Source organism: Canis lupus, chromosome 35 (assembly GCF_048164855.1).
Source record: "Canis lupus baileyi chromosome 35, mCanLup2.hap1, whole genome shotgun sequence".
Classification (NCBI taxonomy): Eukaryota; Metazoa; Chordata; class Mammalia; order Carnivora; family Canidae; genus Canis; species Canis lupus.
Window position 1 is genome coordinate 13,097,130 of NC_132872.1, and position 22,440 is coordinate 13,119,569.

General features: G+C 39.7%; 1 protein-coding gene and 1 long non-coding RNA gene across 5 annotated transcripts in view; one reads left to right on the forward strand and one right to left on the reverse strand.

Annotated features, from left to right (window-relative positions):
• CCDC191 (coiled-coil domain containing 191) overlaps nucleotides 1–22,440 on the forward strand; it is an 88,640-nt gene that overhangs the window by 34,343 nt on the left and 31,857 nt on the right. For all 4 annotated transcript variants that reach the window (XM_072811667.1, XM_072811668.1, XM_072811670.1 and 1 more), the window contains 5 exons: nucleotides 8,119–8,368; nucleotides 12,983–13,422; nucleotides 14,215–14,327; nucleotides 16,583–16,665; nucleotides 17,609–17,710. In XM_072811667.1, the coding sequence (XP_072667768.1) occupies nucleotides 8,119–8,368; nucleotides 12,983–13,422; nucleotides 14,215–14,327; nucleotides 16,583–16,665; nucleotides 17,609–17,710 (988 nt within the window). The remainder of the gene's footprint in view (nucleotides 1–8,118; nucleotides 8,369–12,982; nucleotides 13,423–14,214; nucleotides 14,328–16,582; nucleotides 16,666–17,608; nucleotides 17,711–22,440) is intronic.
• On the reverse strand, nucleotides 68–7,842 carry LOC140624766 (uncharacterized). The gene is made up of 3 exons (XR_012024226.1): nucleotides 7,688–7,842; nucleotides 6,289–6,401; nucleotides 68–407 (listed from the first exon to the last, which is right to left on the reverse strand). It is a non-coding gene; the product is annotated as an uncharacterized lncRNA (long non-coding RNA).

Below are 22,440 nucleotides of genomic sequence, written 5' to 3' on the forward strand. Positions count from 1 at the left end.
TTATAAAATGTGGGGATCACTGCTTTTTCTGCATTAACATCCCAAACTAGAAAATTTTAACTGACAATTACAAGCAAAAGAAAAATTTAATTCAAAAATACTAATGTATATGCTTTTTGTGAAGAAAACAATTGCTTTGCCTTTTCCCTCTCCCCTGAAGTCGTAGCATCGTACCTTGGACCATCTTACAATTTGGAAGACAGAGTTTGGTTAATATGCCAGTAATTCCCATTGATGTTTGAAATCCCTGCCTGCACGCAGAATGTTAATTAGGGGCATAGGGACCGTGCATCCGGGAGGGCAGACCTGCCGAGTTGCTTCTCCCACCTTCTGTTCCTTTCCTCCATCTTCTGTTCCACACCTTATTTAGAGGTTTTTGATACCTTTGTATCAGCATCCTCTTGTACCTGGGAATGACACAGAAATTGTCTTCAAGTAAAACTTACTTTGTCCCATCATCTTAAAATTACCAAGTGCAACTTTGTACCCTGGAACCCCAGTCACGGCTTTAAAAGGATCCATTTGTTTATTTGGGGGGCAAGGACAGTTTATGTTCTTATGTGTAATCACCTCTCCCGCTGGCAACTCTGTTACTCATTCAGGCTGAAAATTTGAATGAATGGTGTGGGAAATCATTGTTACGTGGGAGGAAAGGGTGCCCTCTAGAGTTGTGCTGCCCTGTGACGCCATCAGGCCCTGGGGTGGGTACACAGGAGCCTGACACATGGCCTCACAGTTGGTGGGGAAGACAAGGTCTAAAAACAGGACAGGTGTTGAGCGGCATGATAAACTGCATAATGCATCCCCTCTGCTGCTGAAAGCTTAGCAGAAGAAGTGTCAGGGATTGAGGAGGCTCCTACAAAATGCCAGGAAGGGCTTTATCAGGAAGGTGGGTGGTGAGCTGGACTCTGTATGGTAAGTAGGACGTTCCTCAGTGGGAATGGGGAGATGAGGCAATGGCTTGTAGGATAGCCATCCCGGTTGGAGATCATCAAGCAAGTGGTTCTCAAGTTCTCAGCTTGTAAAAGGCCTTGAATGCCAAGACAAGGAGTTTAGGAATTCTTTGTGAAATGAAGGTAAATTCTTGACTCTGTGTGTGTGTGTGTGTGTGTGTGTGTGTGTGTGTGTGTGTTTTAAGTTCTTGACAGCTTTTAAGTAGAAGGGTGTCCTACTCAATTTCTCTTTCTTTACAGTATGCTAGGGGGAGTCTTCAGGGGGAAAAAAAAAGGCAGCATTGAAAAACTCTTTCCCATAATTCATTTCTAAGTTCTCAAGACCCAGCGATTGATACAAGATATTGGGATGATAGCTTACTGAAAAAGGAATGGCTAGCAGGATTTCCTGGGTAAAGGAGGGGAACTGGAGGTGCTGTAAAGGGGAAGCAGTGTGAGTGAGGACACAAAGGGTGTGGAAAACTGAGGGTTGACATTAAAAGTGGCCTGTGAAGTGTACATGCTGAAAGAAACTTGTAGAAGAAAAATCTGAAGAACTTGATAATTTCATTCCAATTAAACTGTTTAAATATAAAAATCACTAAATGAGGATTTCATAATAGCATAAGGTGCCAATTTTTTTTAAGATCTTAGAACTTTTTGTCTCGTATCTGTGACTTATTTTCAGGTGTCTATTTTTAAATGTTCAGAATGGGTACTACATTTCTTTAAAGTGCCAGAGTTAGAAAATACATAACTTACAATCATTTTTTTTTTTTTTTTTTTACTACAAAACGTTACAGCAGGAAAATCTTAGAGCAGGAAGTCATCTCAAGGATCGTCTGATCCTGCCTGTCATTCTGTTGATGTTAAAAGCAAGGCTTGGAGAGAGTAAATGACTCTCTCGAGGTCATGAAGGTAAGAGTAGCTAGTCCACGACTAGAGTCTGGTCTTTCAGATTCTGAGTCAGATGCTTTTTCCTATACCACACTGCTTCTGTGTTAAATGTTAAACTGTATGTAGGTGGTGGTTCCCTGAGACAGCCGTATTTTTCGGTTACATGGCAATTTTAAATGGTTGTGGATGAAAAATAAAGCAGTAATCAACAAATGACAAGTCATGCTAGAAACGAAGGAGAAGAAAGGAGCTATGAAATACGAGCCATCCTTTGTGCTGCTTTCCTACAAATCCCAGGCTCTCTGCATGTTTCTCTTTGTTCTAGAAATTAAGTTGGGTGATTTTGTTCAAGGAAGGTTGGGATATTAAAGTTGGGGAAAGAGCTCACAGGTTTCTACTGTGGGCAGAAACCAAGAAATATCAGTGGGATGGAGGGTGTCTGGAGAGCCTCTTTCTGGTTTCATCAGAGTTTCTCCTAGTACCTCAGTGGACACGAAATACATACTTGTTGAATAATAAGTGAGTCAGTGAGTGAATGAGTTCATTTGCTTCCTCTCCTGCAATTTAACTTGATAGTGTTTTCAAGCATTTTTTTTTTCTACTAATGAGCTCAAGGAATATAACAGGTTACTCACTGTAGAAACTCTCACCAGATTGGCAAACACATTGGTTCTGTGGCTTATCCTGGACGTAGAAATCATTTGCTTTGCCCATTACTCAGATGTCAGCTGTGTCCTCATGCGCCAGCTCCTGTATCTACATTTGTTTTTGATACCCAGGGTTTCTCTTCACTGGCCTATCGCCCCACACAGGGCCCACTTTCCTGACTTCTTTCTTCCTTCTTTCCTTTCTTCCTTTCTCTCTTTACTTTTTTTTTTTTTTTTTTTTTTTTTTTTAAGATTTTATTTTATTCATGAGAGAGAAGGCAGAGACCTGGGCAGAGGGAGAAGCAGGCTCCCTGTGGGGAGCCCGACGTGGGACTGGATCCCAGGACCCCAGGATCACGACCTGAGCCAAAAGCAGATGCTCAGCCACTGAGCCATCCAGGTGCCCCTTCTTCCTTTCTTTTTCTTTCTTCTATTTTTATCTGTCTCTTTTCTTTTAAAAGTAGTTACAGAAATGGTATTATAAAATTTTGATACAGTATCCTGATACAATCTCAACATTAACAAGTATTCCCAGACCCTGAGGATTCAGTCACTTAGGTAACGCCACAAAACCCTGGTGCATACACCAAGTTAGATCCTCTGATGGGGTCGTATTGGCATTTGAACTGAATTTTTAATCTGCGTTGCATGTTCATGTTCAAAGCTGGCTTTGCTTCTGCTATTGCCCCTCTCTCCCTCCCTCTCTTCCATTTATGGCCAGCCGTGGATAAAATGAGGAAGAAGCAGGGTTCATTGCTGGCATCCTCCACCCCCAGGCCTCTGAGCCCCTGATATCTCGGTCCTTCCCTCAGTAACCCCCACACTGCCTGCAGTCTTGCCCTCCCTTGCACCGGAGCTCTGGGCCTTTCCTGGAGTATGCTTTGATCCCTGCCCTTTGTCCCTGGAGCTCCTCACACTGTTCCCTGTGACCATCAATTGATGTTATCCCTCTTGGGAAGCTTTCTGCACTTGCACAGGTGGTGTCTGCAAACGGAAGCGATGGGAGTGTGAGGGTACTGTGGAAGGCCCGGGGACAAACTGGCCCTTTGGTAGCCCTCCAGCCAGGGCATTCGTTCGTTCACTCATTCTTTCATTCTGTCGAATAGAATTTATTCTTTTTACCAACCAGCTTTACTTATGTTTACTGAGTACTGGGCTCTCTCTTGAGCACAGGGAGGGGGACTTGAGAAAAAGTGTCAAATACTTGCCTTCTAGGAGTTTTCAGTCTAAGTGAAGTGAAAAACGGTACCCAAATACTAAAAATAATTGCAACAGAAGGCACCATAAGAAAAATACTTAGGAGTGACATAGACTTGGCTATCATGCGTTATAATCCCCCGAGGAGCTTTTTAAAAATAGGAATTCAAGGGCCCTATCTTCTGAGAGAGAGGGAGAATGTGGCTAAGTAGAAGAGGGCGTTTTCAGTTCGGGGGGGAAAAAACTGGTAAACCAGCACATAAGCAGCTTGTGAGAGAGTGGGCTGGGGTGAGCCCACATGCTAGCCTGGGGGTGGGGAGGCTGAGCTGAAAATAGACTGTCAGGTATCCCCATATCCCCACTCCTCATTTGAGCATTCTTTAGGACAATCACTTATGGAGCCCCTCGGTGAATCATGCTTGATGCCCTTCCTTCCACGCGCACCTGGGTATCCAGGCGAGAGGCCAGAAAGTGCAGGGCATCTGAAGCTGGGCAAGCTCCTCATGTGTCTGTGAGACAGGCAGGGGGCCCAGACTTGCACTGCCTGGCTCACTTTTAAAACTTTCAGACAGAACCGTTGTCATCTTCCACTTTCTCCCTAGGGGCTACTTGAATGCATTAGCTTAACGTCCCCGTTCCTGCTCATCCCAAATGCAGCTGTTCATACCGCTGCTGTTTTCATGTTCTGTGCCAGATTTCTGCAGTCAATCAGATCACAAGTGTGTGGTTGTTTGTCATTTCTCATTTCCTTTTTTAAAAAATTCAAGACGCTTTTTAGTACCTGGTAGTCTTGTCCTAAGATAGTGTTATCTTCCATGAGAATTCGTCTACATATTCAGATGTGTGTGTCTGTGCGTGTGTGTGTGTGTGTGTTTAATGAAATCTTTTTTAAAAAAAATACACAATGTGTAGGGTTTTTTTGTTTGGTTTGGGTTTTTTTTTTAGGGTGACCCCATTTTTAAGGAGAAAACTGAGGCTTCCAAGTGCTTAATCTAGTGTCCCCCGTCTAGTTAGTATTCTTCTGACTTACAGGTTCTAGAACATGCACTGATCACTAAGCATCATTTGAGGTGTTGATTCTAAACAGCATGGTTGATTATTTAAATTCCTATTTAAACCTTTATATTTTATACTCTTAGGTCTGAGATAATAAAAAATATATATTGGTCTCTACACCTGGTTCCTGGAACAGAGCTTCTAAGACCCTTGTAATTTCCTAAATGATGATAGCACTAGGAACAGCTCTTGTTCTAATATTAGTCTTTGATCTCTGCTCCTGACACCTAACTCCTTGCTAATTACCTGAGTGATAGGAGTGTCTTTTGTCCTATGAGAGAGTTCTGGGTTGGCTCCTGAAGGGCTCTGGTATGGTCACCAGAAAGACCAAACCATGATCAGAAACTTGGAATTTTTGGCCTTGCTCCCCATCCTCTTGAAGAAGGAGAAAGGCTGAAATGGAGTTAACATCAATCATAGCTACATGATGAAGCCTCCATAAAATCCCAAAGTGCAAGGTTCAAGGGGCTTCCCAGCAGGTGAACACATCCACATTGACACCCCAAATATATGGGGACAGAAGCTCTTGTGCTCAGGACCTTTCCAGACCTCACCCTATGCATCTCTTCATCTGGCTGTTCCTCTGTATCCTTCATATCCTTTAATAAACTGATAAACATAAATGTTTCCCTGAGTTCTGTGAACTACCCTAGCAAATTAATTAAACCCCAGGAGTGGGTAGTTGGAATCTCTGATCTGTAGCAAATTGATCAGAAGCATGAGTGATAGATAACCTGGGTTTGTGACTAGCATCTGAAGGTGGTGGGTGGGGAGAATGGGAAGACTTTTATGGGACTGAGCCCTTAGCCTGTGGGATCTGACACTGTCTTTGGGGAGATAGTATCAGAATTGAGTTAATTCTTGGATATCCTGCTTGGTGTCCAAGAGTTGCTGTTGGTGTGGGGAAAAACCTTCACACGTTTGTAATCAAAGTGCCAGAAGTGAGGTGTTCTCAGAAAAGATAAAGGAGACACACAGGAGACACACACAGTGGGGGGAAGAACCAGGTTTTTCCTTATATAGGATGGAAAACAGTTTTTCCACTATATTTGGTCTTTAGGGACAGCCTTTCTGTGCATGTAGTTATTTAACTGTGATAATCAATTTATATGCTTTTGCCAGAACTTCCCAGATTTCAGCTTGGAGGCATACTGGGACAAGATGTTTTCCATAAGGGAACTCTGTCCTTCATTTTATGATTAGCTGGGAACTGTGTTTGAAACCATTTCTTTTGGTTAGCATACCTAAGTATTGCATCAGATTGAGATTTTAGGAGGTTTAAGTGATTTTTCACTTTCAGAAATATTTATGTTTTTAGTGTCATCTTTTTAAAAATATGGAAATTAGCTTATTTGGAATACCACTCTGCTGAAGTGAACTGCAGAGAAACAGGAGTAAGACCAGCTTTGTCTCTGGATCCCTAGACTCTGCATTTCTACCTTTCCATCTCAAAGCACAAATGTAGATATTTTAAATACACTTTGAAATCCCCTACATAACCACTAGAGAGTCAGCTCTACACACTATGGTCAATATGTAATTTTTACCCATTTTCTTACTGTTTAGTCATTTTGATATAGCTGCCGAAATATTTTTCTCTTTGTCTTTTATGGTGTCCAAATTATCTCTTCCATGATAGTCGAAACCCTAGTGCTCCTTTTGGCTGTTTATGCTATAAAAACATGAAATTAACACATCAGGTAAATTTCACACTCCCCCTTCCTGAGCAGATTGATGTAAATTGAATTTCACATTAATCAGAGAGGGCAATATATGTCTTCTATCCAGTGGAAATTTATTATTTTCACTTAAGAAAAGTGCTATAGGCTTTTTATTTGTTTCACTATTTAAACATTGATCTATTTGGAACTTTTTTCTTACCTTCTTTGCTACCTGATTTATTATCGTTACTTCCTCTAAAATTTTTATTTTATGGTTATTCAGTCCCATATTAGGTAATTTATTTCCATCAGATTAAATCCCATGTATAAATATTTATATTAGCACCTATATTGTACTTTTATTACAAAAACATCAGTTAAATTAATTGAGTACCTGTCATTAATACAGTAGAGGGAAGCAATTAAATACAATGAAATATGCTCTTGGCAGAGTTGTTGTGTTTATCCTGAATTTCACTATTTCAATCGACTCTACTCTCACTAATTGGTTGTTTCATCCAACTCTCTGACACAGGTTAACTTCTGTGACTTTAAAGTAGTCTTTTTCAAACTAAGGGTTTTAACCCATTAACGGGTCCTGAAATGAGGCCCAGATGAGCTATATTTTGTAAAGAAATGGAACAGAGCAGAAATGCTAGAATGCACCTAGATATTGTTTGGCGAGACCTTTGTTTCAATTATATATACTTTTGTTTCATACATACACACATAAACTTGTATATTGTGTCACAGTGTAACATTTTTCTTACTATAGATGCCAGTCAGGAAAGCTTTAAGTCCCTTAAGCATTTAAGAACTCTAGAAATGTTGTCCTGACCCATTGACCTAAGAACTTTGATTCTTTTTTTTTTTTTTTTTTTTAACCTATAACTCCAAAGAGTCCATGAGGAGAGTTAAACATTACGGATGTTTAACAGAAATGGGTATCCAAATAGTATTATAGAGAACTTGAGTCATCTTTACAAGATGAAATCAAGTAGTAGTAGATTTTCTCTAAATAATGGTAGATTTTCAACCTCAAAACTGATTCCTGATCTAATATAAAAAGTTCCAAACTCTACAGCTTACTTCTTCAGGAACAATAATCATCCACTTACAGATAGAATTTAGACCCCTCCATGCTCGAATTCTCGACTGGCTGCCCCAACGATGTCTCCTGATGGGGGTCCCCTTTGGGAAGGGAATAAAGCAAGCAGTTCCCAGCCTCACTCATTGATGTCCTCTAACATTATGAAGTTTCATAAGTCTTATACTTAATTCATTATTGACAGCTCACTTGTTAAATCTTGTTCCATTCCCTTTCTCCCAAACCTCTGTCTTCCTCACATTTGCAGACATGGCTGAAATCTTCCTCACATATCCATCTTTTTTAAAGTAGTTATTTATATGCCGATTTCTCTTGCTCCTTCCCCTCCAAAAGCTCTCAGAAACTCTTTTATGGTAATTTTTAAAAATGTAATATGCTCTGTGACGTGATAGAACTCTTAATTCTGAGATAATCTCTTAAGGTGCCAACGTCCTCTACAAGCAGACCTTTTGCACCAGGGGATTTGATAAAGCAATTCCATTTAGCTTAAATAAAAGGATATGCTGGATCTAAGATGGAACATTTCGGGGACTCTTTTAGACTTGTGTTTCGTTTATATGTTATCAGCTAACAAGCTGTAAATGGCTTCATCTTTTTAATGGAAATACTCTGTTGCTTAGAAAACAACAACTGGCCACTGAGTATAACCGGAAACAAGTTCTCCGACAGCACTTTACAGAATGGCAGCATTGGCACCGCACGGAAATCCTAAAGAGAGAGCTGGCCCTGACAAAAGAGGAAACTAGGAAGAAAATGAATGAGCTGCTGGAGGCAGCATCACTAGGGAAACTCAGCACAAATGGGTCATCAGGCATCGTTCTACTTGAGGAGGCAGCAACTATGGTGAATCCACTTAGAGGAAATGGAGGGGTACGTTGTTTTTCCTTTGCTTGGTCTTCTGCTTATTAAACACTGGCATTTGAGCTCTGCACTGGTATGGCCTGGGTTATATTAGCCATTGTCAGATTGCCTTGCCTGGACTATTTAGAAGATGTGAGCTGTTTGCGGTACACAGAGGTTATCTTTAAGTCAGTGTTTATTTTCTTGAACCAATTCTTTTTTTTTTTTTTTAAGATTTTATTTATTCATGAGAGACACACAGAGATAGAGACATAGGCAGAGGGAGGAGCAGACTCCCTGCAGGGACCCCAACGCAGGACTCGATCCCAGGACCCTGGGATCATGCCCTGAGCTGAAGGCAGACGCTCAACCATTGAGCCACCCAAGGCATCCCCCAAATCTTTTTGTATAGCATATATGAACTTTGGTATTCTTGAGACTTGGAGAGACATAATATAGAGAAGGAACTTAAAACAACTAAGTGAAAGACTCCTTCAGGAACAGTTATATAAAGCATTGTTTATAACTCTTTAACTCCTCTAACTTGATCACCAGACATTTCCTGTCTAAATGAGCTTGTGATACACACATACACACACACACACACGGGGAATTTTTAAGTTTTTATTTTTCTAATAAGAAAAATCATTTGTGTTAATTCTGGTAATTTGATAGGAGAAAATGACAGAGGAAAAAGCAAAGTAGCTTATAATTCTATCATCTGGAAATAACCACTAGTAATATGTTGAATAGCTGTATAGTCTTTTCTCTATTCAGGCATATGCAAATTTTTCTCTTTAATATTTTATTTAGCTTTTAAACTTTCTTTAGTCAAGCTATTGAGGGTATCTGCTTTTTCATAATACATAATACAGAAAAACTAAGGCCATTTTTTCTTAATAATGTAACTATCATGTTTTTTGAAAAAAAATTGCAATTTTACAATATAACCTGAGAATTTTCTATATCACTAAACTTCTGCAAGGTTAGTTCTCAGCTGACAGTAAACCACAGATCAGACCTGCTAAATCAAAATTTCTCGTTGTGGGGCGCCTGTATTTTTTTTTTTTTTTTTTTTTTTTAAGTTTCACGGGTGAACCTGATGAATACCCTTTGATTAAGGACTACCATCCTGTGACATCATTTTGTAATGGCTATAGGATATTCTATCATGAGCCATAGGCTAGAATCTACTTATCTTTTTCTGTATTGCTAGACATTTAAGTTTCCAGTTTGTCACTATTGCAAACAATGCTTCAGTGATCATCCTTATAAAGAAATCTTTGCACACATCCACTTTACTTAAATGCTTTCCTTAGGATAAATACCTAAAAATAGAATGCACATTTTAAAGAATAATACCAAATTGGCCCTCCAGAAAGGTTATGCCAAAAAAATGCCTATCTTCCTGCCTGGTAACACATTTTTCATTTTTGCTAAGTTGATGGTAAAATATTTTCATCATCTTATTGCTTCAGCATTTGCATTTTTTAATTAGTGAAGTTAAACATTTTTTTTTAAAGATTTTATTTATTCATGAGAGACAGAGAGAGAGAGAAAGGCAGAGACACAGGCAGAGAGAGAAGCAGGCTCCATAAAGGGAGCCCGATGTGGGACTCGATCCCGGGACTCCAGGATCATGCCCTGGGCCAAGGCAGACGCTCAACCACTGAGCCACCCAGGCATCCCTAAACATTTTTTATAATGGCCATTTACATATATATATGTATGTGAAAATGGTTTATTTCTAGAAAGATATTTAATGATTTGTCTCTTCATGCCCTTATACATTTTTCTATTTGATTATATATCTTTTTCTTATTTATAGGAGCTCTTTATATTTTTAAGACTACTGATGCTTACATTACTATATATTTTGCAAATTTTTTTTTATTTGCCCTTTTGGATAAGTTTTGGGGTTTGATACTATACAGAGTTGTTATAAAGTGAATCTATCAGTTTTTTCTTTCATAATTACACTGTCATATTTGAAAAACCCTTTGGGGAAGATCCTCTACCCTCTCACCTTCACCCCAGACCCCACCACATAATGCTATTGAGTACTTAACTTAGACATGTAAAATTAAAATGGGCACCAGAAGGACTGCAATCTTGCTTTTTACCTTGATTACTGCCAGCAAGTAGGCTGGTTTTAATTCGGGCCTAGTCTCTCTGCAGAGGGTATCATGATGTTTATTGGGACTTATGTAACATTTTAGTCCCTTCCTCTAGGCACTTTATCTACCTTTATGTCATATAATTTTGTTTCCATTAAGACCCAAGAGTCTTTTATCTTAGGAAATAGCTGTCTGAACTTTTTACTTTACAAAGTTAAACTGTTGTTATCTGTAAATTTGAAAAAAAGTCAACAAAGTATTTTTTACTTGCAGAAAACAGAAAAATTACTGTGTGTATATATAGTGTGTGTTTATATATATAAGCATATATATAGTGTGTGTATATATTTACATATATATACATATATGACTCAAGAAATAAAAGCCTTTAAATCTCTGAAATTAAGAACTCTGAAAAGGATTTTATTAAAAAAGGATATTATAAAAAATAGAACCAGTGAAAGTAAAAGGGTATATAATAGACTCTCTAGGTTATTAGATAAACTCTTTTTCCAGAGTATAAATATAATATGAACAAATAAAATATGGTATCTTTAGTTAGATGGCCACTAATTATACAGTTTTGGGGCTCATGTACCACCAATGCATACGTTATACTGTGGAATTTTTCAAAATTATCAGTTAGCTAATAGATTACTTTTGCTAATTATGCCAAGCTGTTCCGTCCTGTTCTGCTAAGTACAATCTGTACCATTAAGCTTCCTTTCATTCTCTTATTTTCATCTTGAAAAGTTACCGTGATCCAAAAGAAATCTTTTGGCTATACTCAAGGCTTTTACAGTCTTGCTGAGTTAATAACGTATCATTATCACAAAGTTTAAAAGGGCCTAAAACATAGACCCTGCTTGATGCTAAATTACTTAAGCGGGTGTTCTCATGAATAAATGTCCATTGACATTTCTGAAATAGAAGGTTATTTTTTAGTCTTTAGCACGTCAGAGTTCCCATATATCACATTTTTCACTTCAGCTGAGTCTATAGGAACTATTTCTATCACCATGAAAAGTATTTTTGAGTACCTTAGTATGGTACTCTCTTAGAACAAGAAACTTCTAAGATAAATAGTTCATTGGCTTGATCAGACCTTAGGCCATACAGTCAAACCATTCTAGGAGAGACATTTTAAGTTGCATTATTTTGGCCAGGATAAGTTTTTCCAATTAAGGATTCTGTTTCCTCCCCCTCTATATAGAACTTAAAATTGAGTCTGATACCTCAGTCTGTTAAGTGAGATCTGTTACATGATAAAGCTTTGAGGGAATCCCTCGGTGGTTCAGTGGTTTAGCACCTGCCTTTGGCCCAGGGCGTGATCCTGGAGTCCCGGGATTGAGTCCTGCATCAGGCTCCTTGCGTGAGGCCTGCATCTCCCTCTGCCTGTGTCTCTACCTCTCTCTCTCTCTCTGTGTCTTTTATGAATAAATGAATAAAATCTTAAAAAAAAAAAAAAAAACTTTGAAAACTATTAAGCCATATACTAAAATATAATATTATTGATAATATTCTTGTGTAAGCAGATATTTGCCCAGATAGTCGGGGAATAGTCTGGAGACCTGTAAGCTTTAATCCAGGCTGTGATCCTGAGAAGGAAGGAATGAATGAATGAGTTGAGTGAGTGAATAAGTACATACACACATCTGTACATATCCTGTGATTAATTTATTAGTGGCAAGAGAGGCATGGAGAGAATAGAGCTATTACTGATTTGTAAAGATATTTGTTAGTTTTCAAACGTTCTTTTTTTTTAATTTTTTTTTTTTAAGATTTTATTTATTCATGAGAGAGAGCGAGGGAGGGAGAGACACAGGCAGAGGGAGAGGGAGAGAAACAGGCTCCATGCAGGGAGCCTGATGTGGGACTCGATCCCGGGCCTCCAGGATCACACCCTGGGCTGAAGGCGGCACTAAACCGCTGGGCCACCGGGGCTGCCCAGTTCTCAAACATTCTTGAGGGAGAATATATCCTTCGCCACAAAATTCAGAGTTAATTCGTGTAGATTAGAATTCCTGTAATATAAAACTGAGGTAATCCTGCCTCATTCACAAATTGAACTATCCAAATTAGAAATTTCTTTTTTTTTAAGATTTTATTTATTCACGAGAGACACAGAGAGGAAGACCTAGAGGGAGAAGCAGGCTCCCCACAGGGAGCCCAATGCGGGACTCGATCCCAGGACCCTGGGATCACGATGAAGGCAGCCGGTCAACCACTGAGCCGCCACTCAGGCATCTCCAAATTAGAAATTTCTAGGAGCACAGCTTTCCTCCTGCAAAGGTCCTGGCCCATGGCAATGGTCTGCGCTGCAGCCACTCAGCCAAGCGGTTGCCGTGGTGAACAGCAGTGCACCTCCTGAGGAGAACCCCCAGAGCTAGCTGCGAGCCTCTGCCGTAGCCCGGCGGGGAGCCCAGGGCGGCTGTGCCACTGGGCCAAACAAGGCTGAGGAGAGGAGGCGAGATGTCGCCAACACCGTCCTTTAAGTAGCTGAGCGTAACCTGCTCCTCTCTCTCAGGTGCCTGCGGGGCCTCCCTCGGGGAGCCGAGATTGCGACCCCAGCCCCCACCCGGGGACAGCAACGAAGAGCCACTTGCAGGTTCCCCTCCAGCATGTCCCTCCGAACACACGTGACGATAAGCGCCCCGAGACCCCGGGGGTCGAGCCCCCCCAGCAGCCTGGCGCCTACAAGCAGCTCAGAACCACGAGCCGGAAAGCAGAATCCATCCGCAGGGGTCACCTCCACAACCGCCACGTCTTCCAGCAACAGTTGATCGAAAAGCAGAAGCAGCAGCTTCAGGAGCAGCAGAAAACCATCCTGGAGCTGAAGGAAAGCCGGCGGCTGGCGGAGGCCCGGTGGGCAGCAGAGCGGGCCGCGGCCGCCACGGAAGCGCAGAGCTGCCCGCTGACAAACCCCCGAGGGAAGGGACCCCCGAGAACCCGGCAGGTGCTTCCAAAGTATGTCCACTAATGTCAGAACATTCTTTGGACTCAGGATTTGGGGTTGTTCACGTTGTGGTCGAGAGGCCCCTGAACTGTTGCCCAACTTCCAGGCCTCCACGATCTCTCCCTTTCTTTTGTTGTGTACTTTCCAAACAAAGAGGCCCCCCTGCTTTGTGACTGGTGGGTGACGGGTACTAATAGTATCTGAGGCACCGGCTGCCTCTGAGTTGCACAGTTAGCACGTGTGTGGCGCTCCCTTAGGGAGGAGCTCTGTCACTAGACCAGTTAAAGAGAAAAATGCTTACTTGCTCTACCTCAAGGTTTCCGATTACGTTTAGTTCTGAGAAGCCAGGTTGTACAGTATCAGGTGCAGATGGAGCAGCCCCTGGGCTGGCTAATTACCTAGCTTACATTTGTAGTTGTTCTGGATGAAAGTAAACATCTTTGAGGCTGGACCAAGTCCAAATTTCTCAGAAGCCGCTTAACGATGGTTTCAGACGTGTTTGAGACCTACTCAGTACCTGGGATAAACGGTAGGATAAGAAGTGGGTGATAGATCCCTACTGATTTGAAGCACCGGGAAGGGAGTCACAGCCTCCGACTCACTGCAGACTCAGGCCAGTAACTCAACCTTTCCACCTCCACATGACACCAATTTATTGAGTGGGTTTGATACATAGCTGAGAGTAAAAACTAATTAAATTTTGTGAAATGCTTTGAGTTCCTCAGGCTCGAGAACTTCAGAGAAAGCTGGTTATTTGTCTGAATTCTTTTCCTTTAAATTTTTTTTTTTTCTTTTACCCCCAGTTCACCCGTTGCTTCCCCTGGGACCAACCATAGAGGAAATGACTCCCAGAATTCTCTCTCTGGACCCAGAAGGATTCCAAGGCAGCTGATGGCACCCCATCCCATACTGAAAGGCAGGGCGGACTTGGTGGTGGTCTGGTAGTGGTTATCCTCCTTCCTGAAACAGGATGTGCTGGGACTGTATCCTGGCAACTCAGGTTTTGAGACTTGGCAGATCCTGGTCAAAGATGGCTAGACATGTGAGGAGTGCATTGCACCAGAGTTCCATGCATTTTTTCCTGCCTCTTCTGCCAAACGTTTTGGCCTTCCCAAATAACACCATAAATAGATAGATAGATAGATAGATAGATAGATAGCTGAAGGGTATATCATTATCCTGTAATTTGAGGTTTAGATTATGGGGAAAAAAATGGGACAGTTACACAAATGAGAAAACTCCTGAGTAGCTGGTAAGGACAAAATTGATAATGATCTATGATTATATTCTGATAACCTTAAAATATTATTCCATTTATAGCAATCCACATCCTTTTATGCGTTGTACCTTGATGATATGCTTTTAGTAATGAAATCTGCAAACCAGACATTTTAATCTAATAACATTCTTGATGCATGTAGAAATCATTATCTAAACCAGACAATATTATGAGAAGAAAAGCATTTGCTACCTAGTGAGTCTGCTAATTGTTTTTACTTTATACGTCGTCAGGCACTGTACATTTGTTTGTGTAGAGGTAGGCATGTTGGCAATTATATTGTGGTTGTAAATCTGATTTTTCACCTTTGGCCAGATTGCTGCCCTAACAAGAAGTGACGTCAGCCGAAGCACACTATGCCCAAAGTCCATTCCTTTTAATGAAGAAATTAGCAGTCTCTGCGTTGACTCTCTGCCAGGATAGCAGTTTATGCCATCTTTGTCTACCACTGAGAATGATCAGGAAATGCCCAGTTCCAGTGAGACTATTTTTAAAAAATTGTTTGCTCAACGAGTTAATCATATTTTAGAACTCCAGGCCACTTTTCAAGTGGTCTTTAATGATTAGCTCTAGAAAAGATGGGGAATGCACTTATTACCAGAGACTCTGTTTCTCAGGGTTCTCACTTTAATCCTCTAGTTTATTTCTGCCTCTTTAAAGACAGCCTCACTGCCTCCATCTCTGGCACCCCCACACTTCTTTTTCTAGCGATGCAGCACTTAATATCTGTAAGAAATAGCCTTGTGAGTTTTTTGTTTATTAATTCTTGAAACTTGAACTTAAATTTTCTTCTTATAATATGGCACAAAGAAGCAAAAGCAATAACTGTTGGCTGACTTAGGTGAGCAGAACTTGCTACTCCTCCTACCCGTGTCGCTCTTCCTGTAAAAGCCCCGACTGATGACACAGTCATATTATCAGACCATCTTGCACATTTGCTGCTTTTGGATCGATATTTAATAGACTGTCAAGAACAGGAGTCTGACACTTGAATTCGTTCAGATGCCAGTTCTCCAAATGCCTAGTACAATTCCATTTCCTGCCCATCTGGATATCTATCCAGGCCTTAAAACTAGATTTTAATGTATTCATCGTGACCCTAAACTTTAGTTCGTTGTTGTTGTTGTTGTTACACATACAGACATAAGTATAATGACTCAGGGAAAAATAGCAGACTCAGTGAGATTTGAGGATTGATTGTATTGTCAAAGTATTTGTTAGCTATAATAAAGTTTTCTCCATTCATTAAAGAAATTATCAAATTAAAATTCTGGTTTCTGGGTTTCAGTAATAAAAGTATCAAGGCACATTGTGTTATTTAAACCAGTAAATTAGGGGCAGCCCTGGTGGCGCAGCGGTTTAGCGCCGCCTGCAGCCCAGGGCGTGATCCTGGAGACCCGGAATCGAGTCCCACATCGGGCTCTCTGTATGGTGCCTGCTTCTCCCTCTGCCTGTGTCTCTGCCTCTCTCTCTCTGTCTCTATGAATAAATAAATAAAATCTTAAAAAAAAAAAAAAACTGCTTGAGAAATATTTAAAATTTAAAAAATAAATAAACCAGTAAATTATTCTAATAGAAAAGTAAAAAACATAATTTTCAAATTATTCATCATTACTGAGGATAGGATCGTAGGTCTTTAACCTGTAGGGGGTATATAAATAACATATATATACTTATATATTTACAAATACAACTACAACTAATATTTTTAAAATAGACATTTTATATTTATATATTTATAAACAAGTAAAAAAAATGTTTTTGAAATTGTGAACCCTCAATTTGCAAGAAAACCCTAGCAATAACACTAAACTCTGCTATAAAATCTGGAGACATTTCTCTTGCAGTGTTCCTTATATTTTTGATATTGGAACTCTGTTACTATTTTCTAGCCATGGAAGAGAGAGCAGTTCAGCGAGCTGAACGTAGGCGGATCTTGGCAGAGAAGAAGAAAAAACAAGAAGAGGAGAAATTGGTAAATCAAGAATGAAACCTGAGGCAAGAAAAAGGATTTGTATAGGTCTTTATTTAAAAAAGAAATGAAGCCTAGAAGTACCTGGGTGGCTCAGTTGGTTAAGTGCCCAATTCTTGATTTTGGGCTCAAGGCATGATCTCAGGGTGGTGAGATCAAGAGCCCCGCATTAGGCTCCGTGCTGGGCATGGAGCCTGCTTAAGATTCTCTCTCTTTTCCTCCTTCTGCATCCCTACCTCCCTCTTAAAAAAAAAAAAAAAAAGAAAAAGAAAAAGAAAAAAAATGAAGCCTAGCTTGTTTAAGTGTCTTGAGACAATGGAGCTAGATCAACTTTGGTAATAGCTTTTTATCCATTGGCCTGAACTCCGAAGATTTTAGGAAAAGAAAGGGAGAAAACAATGACTCCATTAGTTTAGCAGGAAGGATATGTTATGAAACTTGATGGGAGCCAACAGTTGGGAAGATTTACTCATTTAGGTTTAGATGTCCAACGTGGTAAGTTGCAAAGGTGAGTAGTTCTTAGACAGTTTTGACCTAGACTATCAAAAATAAATTTTGTATCTATTAAGAAAAAAATAAATAGTTCCCATAGTTTGGGGGGGTTTTTCTGTGTGAAATGAAAGAAAAAAATTTTCCTATGCTGTTTGGAGTTTGGACTTACTATTTCACAGGTGAAAAGAACTAAAAAAGTATTTTTTGATGAGAAATTAATGTTCTTTTCTTAATATCACCTTCACAAGTAGAAGAGGATTCTTTTGGAGAAACTTTTAAGTTACACAACTGACCACCTGTTGGTTGGAGTTTCTACTTTTATCACGAAGTATAGGCTTCTTTCAGAGACAGGGTGGGCACTCTTGGTAGATACTTGACTTTCCTCAATATAAAAAAATCTTATTTCCATACAAACATAGTGTTCTTGTTTTTTACTGACCCTAATCTTGACCAGGCCCAGTTAAAGGCCCAAGAAGAGGAGCGTCAGAAGAGGGAAGCAGAAGAAAAGGAGGCTCAGCTTAAGAAAAAACGAGAAGAGAAGAGACTACAGAAAATGGTTCGTAGAGTCTGGCCAATCACCTGTCTCTTAAAGCCTACTGTGTGCAATACCGTGGCCCTGTGCACCTTCTCCATCCCCCAACTTCCCTCCAGAACATATTTCTCGCACCTCCACCCTTTTTCCACACCTTAGTGAAAAACTAAGGTGCTCATTCTTCAGATCGAAGCTTTTTGAAGATTTGAAATCTTCTCTCAGATTAGCTTTTCTTGCCTTTTATACTCTTCTCCAACCAAGGTTAGATTAAGTTCCCCATATTGACTCTGAAATAGATTTCCTCACAGCATTACCAGGGCTTATAATTCTGCATATGTTTTGTGATTGTCTTATTGATTTCAGCATCCCCAACTAAACTAGAATCTCCTGGAAGATAAAGGGAGCAGTCTGGTGTTGCTCATTATTGTATTGATTAGCAGTGTCCCTGGCATATAGTAGGAACTCAGCAAACTTGCAGAATAAGCAAGTAAATGAATGAACAAATGGAAGAAAATACACCCAGAAGAAATAAGAGATAAAACCCTTACTTTCAAGATTATTAAGTTCTAGTTGGAAAGATAAGGCCTAAAAATGCACAGTGTCAGACAATATATAGTACAGCATATGTTGTCTTGTGCCTCAAAGACCAAAGAAGAGGCACCTGGGTGGTTCAGTCGGTTATGGGTTCAACTCTTGATCTCAGTTCACGTCTTGATCTCAGGGTCATGAGTTCAAGGCTTGTTTTGGGCTCCATGCTGGGCATGAAGCCTACTTAAAAAACACCAAAGGAGGGATCCCTGGGTGGCGCAGCGGTTTGGCGCCTGCCTTTGGCCCAGGGCGTGATCCTGGAGACCCAGGATCGAATCCCACATCAGGCTCCCGGTGCATGGAGCCTGCTTCTCCCTCTGCCTGTGTCTCTGCCTCTCTCTCTCTCTCTCTGTGACTATCATAAATAAATAAAAATTAAAAAAAAAAAAAAAAAAACACCAAAGGGGCAGCCCCGGCGGCCCAGCAGTTTAGTGCCAACTTCAACCCGAGGTGTGATCCTGGAGACCTGGGATCAAGTCCCACGTCAGGCGCCCTGCATGGAGCCTGCTTCTCCCTCTGCCTGTGTCTCTGCCTTTCTCTCTGTCTATCATAAGTAAATAAATAAATCTTAAAAAAAAAAAAAATCTTTAAAAACACCAAAGGAGATCAAGAGAGCCATGTAAGGCAAGACCTATAAAGATTGGGGGAATATTTTCATAGAAAAGAGCTTCAAATTGGGAATTGTATTAGGATTCTACAGAGAAATAGAAGCAATAAGATGTATGTATAAGAAGGGATTTGTTATGAAGAATTGGCTCAAATGATTATACAGGCTGAGAAGTCCCACTGTCTGCCTCTGCATACCGGAGACCCAGGAAAGCCAGCAATGTAATTCCAGTCCTAGTCTGAATTGATAGTATAAACTCTAGTTTAAGGTCAGGAGACCAATGGCCCAGCTCAAGCAGGCAGTCAGGAATTAAAAAAGGAGTACATTTCTCCTTTTGTCTTTTGGGTCCTGTTTAGCCCTCAAGGGATTGGATGATGCCCACCCACATTTGGGAAGGCAGTCTAACAGAGTTCGTGGATTCAAATGCTAATCTCATCCCAAAACACATTCACCAACACACCCCTACATGTTTAATCTAGGCACCCTGTCGCACGTTCTAGTTGGCACATAAAATTAACCATCACGAGTCTACCCTTTATCAATTTGGCACCCATACACATCTCTTTAAACCATACTTAATCTCCAAATAAAGACAAGAAGATCATAATACATGATGCAACTATCCTGCATACAACCAAAAACGTGCTAACTCCCCTTCCCCAGAAGAGGAGATAAAGTCCTTGAGTGATGTTTATCCTTCTCATTGATATCCCATAACTTAAATATTATGATGTAAAATTAAAAATATTTAGACACAATGATACAAAGTCAATATATCTTATATTACTATTCATTGTGGAACATTTGAGAACTAGAAAAAAATGGAAAAAAATCTGAGCTCAGCACTAAGAGGTAACTAAATATCTAAGTATATTTTTCTCTAAGTAGCTCTCTCTTAATAGATAATTGGCGTGGAAGTGTATGTAGTTTTTAGTCTGCTTTTTTCATTTAAGAGTCTGTCATGAGTGTTTTCACTTGTCATCCAGAATTCTTCAAAACCTTTATATGTTGAAGGTCATTTTTTTTCAAGTTTTTCTGTAAATTCCAGTTAGTTAACATACAGTGTAATGTTAGTTTCAAGTGTAGAATTTAGCGATTCATCACTTTCATACAACATGCAACACTCATCTCAACAAGTGCCCTCCTTAATATTCCTTATTTTAAAAATAAACTTTTTATTTTGGTTTACTTAGGTTTACAAAAAAGTTGCAAATGTAGTACTAAGAGTTTTCCTAAACCCCTCACACAGTTTCAGTTTCTCCTTAATATTATATTACTATGGTATATCCGTCAAAACTAAGAAACCAACGTTAGTACATTACTGTGAAAACCAGGCTTTATTTAGATTTCACCAGTTTTTCCAGTTTTTCTGACTTCTCTCTGTCTTCACTTGGTAGGAGGAGCTAGGGAGCTTCACAGGGTCTGTTTTATGACAGCAGATCCCATTCGTGAGGGCTCCACCCTCAGACCCAAGCACTTTCCAAAGGCCTCACTTCCTAACACCACCACACTGGGCATTAGGACTTAAACATACAAATTTGGGAGGGGACACATTCAAACCATAGCACTTAGTCTTTCTCTGTTTTTTGTTTTGTTTTGTTTTTTTAATGGCCTTGGCAATTTAGAGGAGTACTGATAAGGTATTTTGTAGAATGTTCCTCAATTTGTGTTGGTTTGAATTTTTTTTTTTTTTGGTTTGATGTTTTTCTTATAAATCTTCTGGGGTTATGGTTTTTGTTTTAAGAATGCTACCTAGATGAGGGGCCCTTCTAATCTCATCACAGCAAGGGATATATGAAATTAAGATGACATCTCTGGTGATGCTAACTATGATGACTTGTATAAGGCAGTGTTTGACAAGTTTCTTCACTGTGAAGTTACTGTTTTTCCCTTTTCATACTCTCATCTTTGGAAGCATTTCATTAAGTCTGGTCTACTCCCAAGGTAGGGAGGAGTGGAAATTAAGTTCTGTCTCCTTGAGGGGTCGAATATCCACACATACTATTAGGGATTCTTCTGTGAGGAATATTTTTTTTTCCTTCTCCATTTGTTTATCTATTCAATCATTTATATCAGTGTGGACTCATGTATATTTATTTCATACTTTGAGTTATAAAAAAGTATTATTTATTATGTGTCTGAAATTATTCCCACTTTGGCTATGGGGAGCTCTTTAATGTTGGCTCCTGTGTCCCTCTGCCATGCCTTCATCCTTTTGGTGGGTATTTTACTTTCCAACGCTATTCATCTTGTATTTTCACTGCTGTGTGTTGGAATCAGCCATTTCTCCAAGGTGCGTGGTTCTAAATGGTATTTGGAAAGCAAGATCTGGGCAGTGAGGGTACTCATTGCTTCTGGGATGTCATTAATTCTAGCACCTCAGCAGAGAGAGCTAAGTAATCTACGTATGTATACTAAACCATGTACACACCTATCCATAATTATTTCTGTATCTGTCCATCTGAATAAACATTAAGCTAAACCCAAGATCATACTAAATCTCTGGCTCTAATCCTGCATCAGAGCCCTTCCCTTCTTGCTTATCTGTAAATCCCCTATTTGACAGTGTAAGATCTGGTTCCCACAATTTACCATCCATTTACCTAACTTGTTCAATTCCAGTATACATGTAAAGCAATTTCAGAACTGTACCCGCCATGAGAAAATTTGCCAACTGGAGTACAGTATTTATGTAGTTTCTTTTGCTTTAATACAGTTTCTAGTGTGGTTTTCTAATCACTTAGGTCAGCTTCTATTTTTCCCCACCTCCTTCCATTGTTTGTAAGAAGTTTATTTCTTTTGCATATAGACATTCAGATGATTCAGTATCATTTGTTGGAAGAGCAATCTTTTCTCTACTGAAATGCCTTTATACCTTTGTCGAAAATCAGTTGAATATATTTGTGCGGGTCTGTTTCTGGATCTTTGTTCTGTTGCTCGTTACGTATACTCCTTTGCCAATACCACTTGCCTTTGACTGTTGTACCTTTATAGTAAATCTTGAAATTGGGCAGTGTGAATTCTTCCACTTTATTTTTCCTCTTGTGAGTGATTTGGCTCTTCAGGTTTCTTTGCCTTTTTATGTAAGATTTAGACTAATCTTGTCAACATCTACAAAAAAACCTTTAAATTTTGATTGGGATCATATTGAATCTATAGATCAAATTGGGAGAATTGACAATAACATTGAGTCTAATCTATGAGCATGGTAATATCTCTCCATTGATTTAGATCTTTGTTTCATGAATGTTTTATAGTTTTTCATGACTATGTTTTGTTAGATTTATACCTAAGTACTTCTTTTTTGGTGCTATTATCAGTGGTGGGGTTTTCTTTATTTCAAATTCAATTTATTCATTGCTAATATATAGAAACAATTCCTTTCTGTATGTTGACCTTGTATTCTGCAACCTTGCTAAACTCACTTATTAGTTCTAAGAAGTTATTTTTGTGGATTCTTTGGAATTTTCTATAAGTTGTCTGCCAATAAAGGCAGTTTTATTTCTTTCTTTCCAATCTGTTGCCTTTTATTTTTCTTGCCTTATTGAACTAGCTAGGA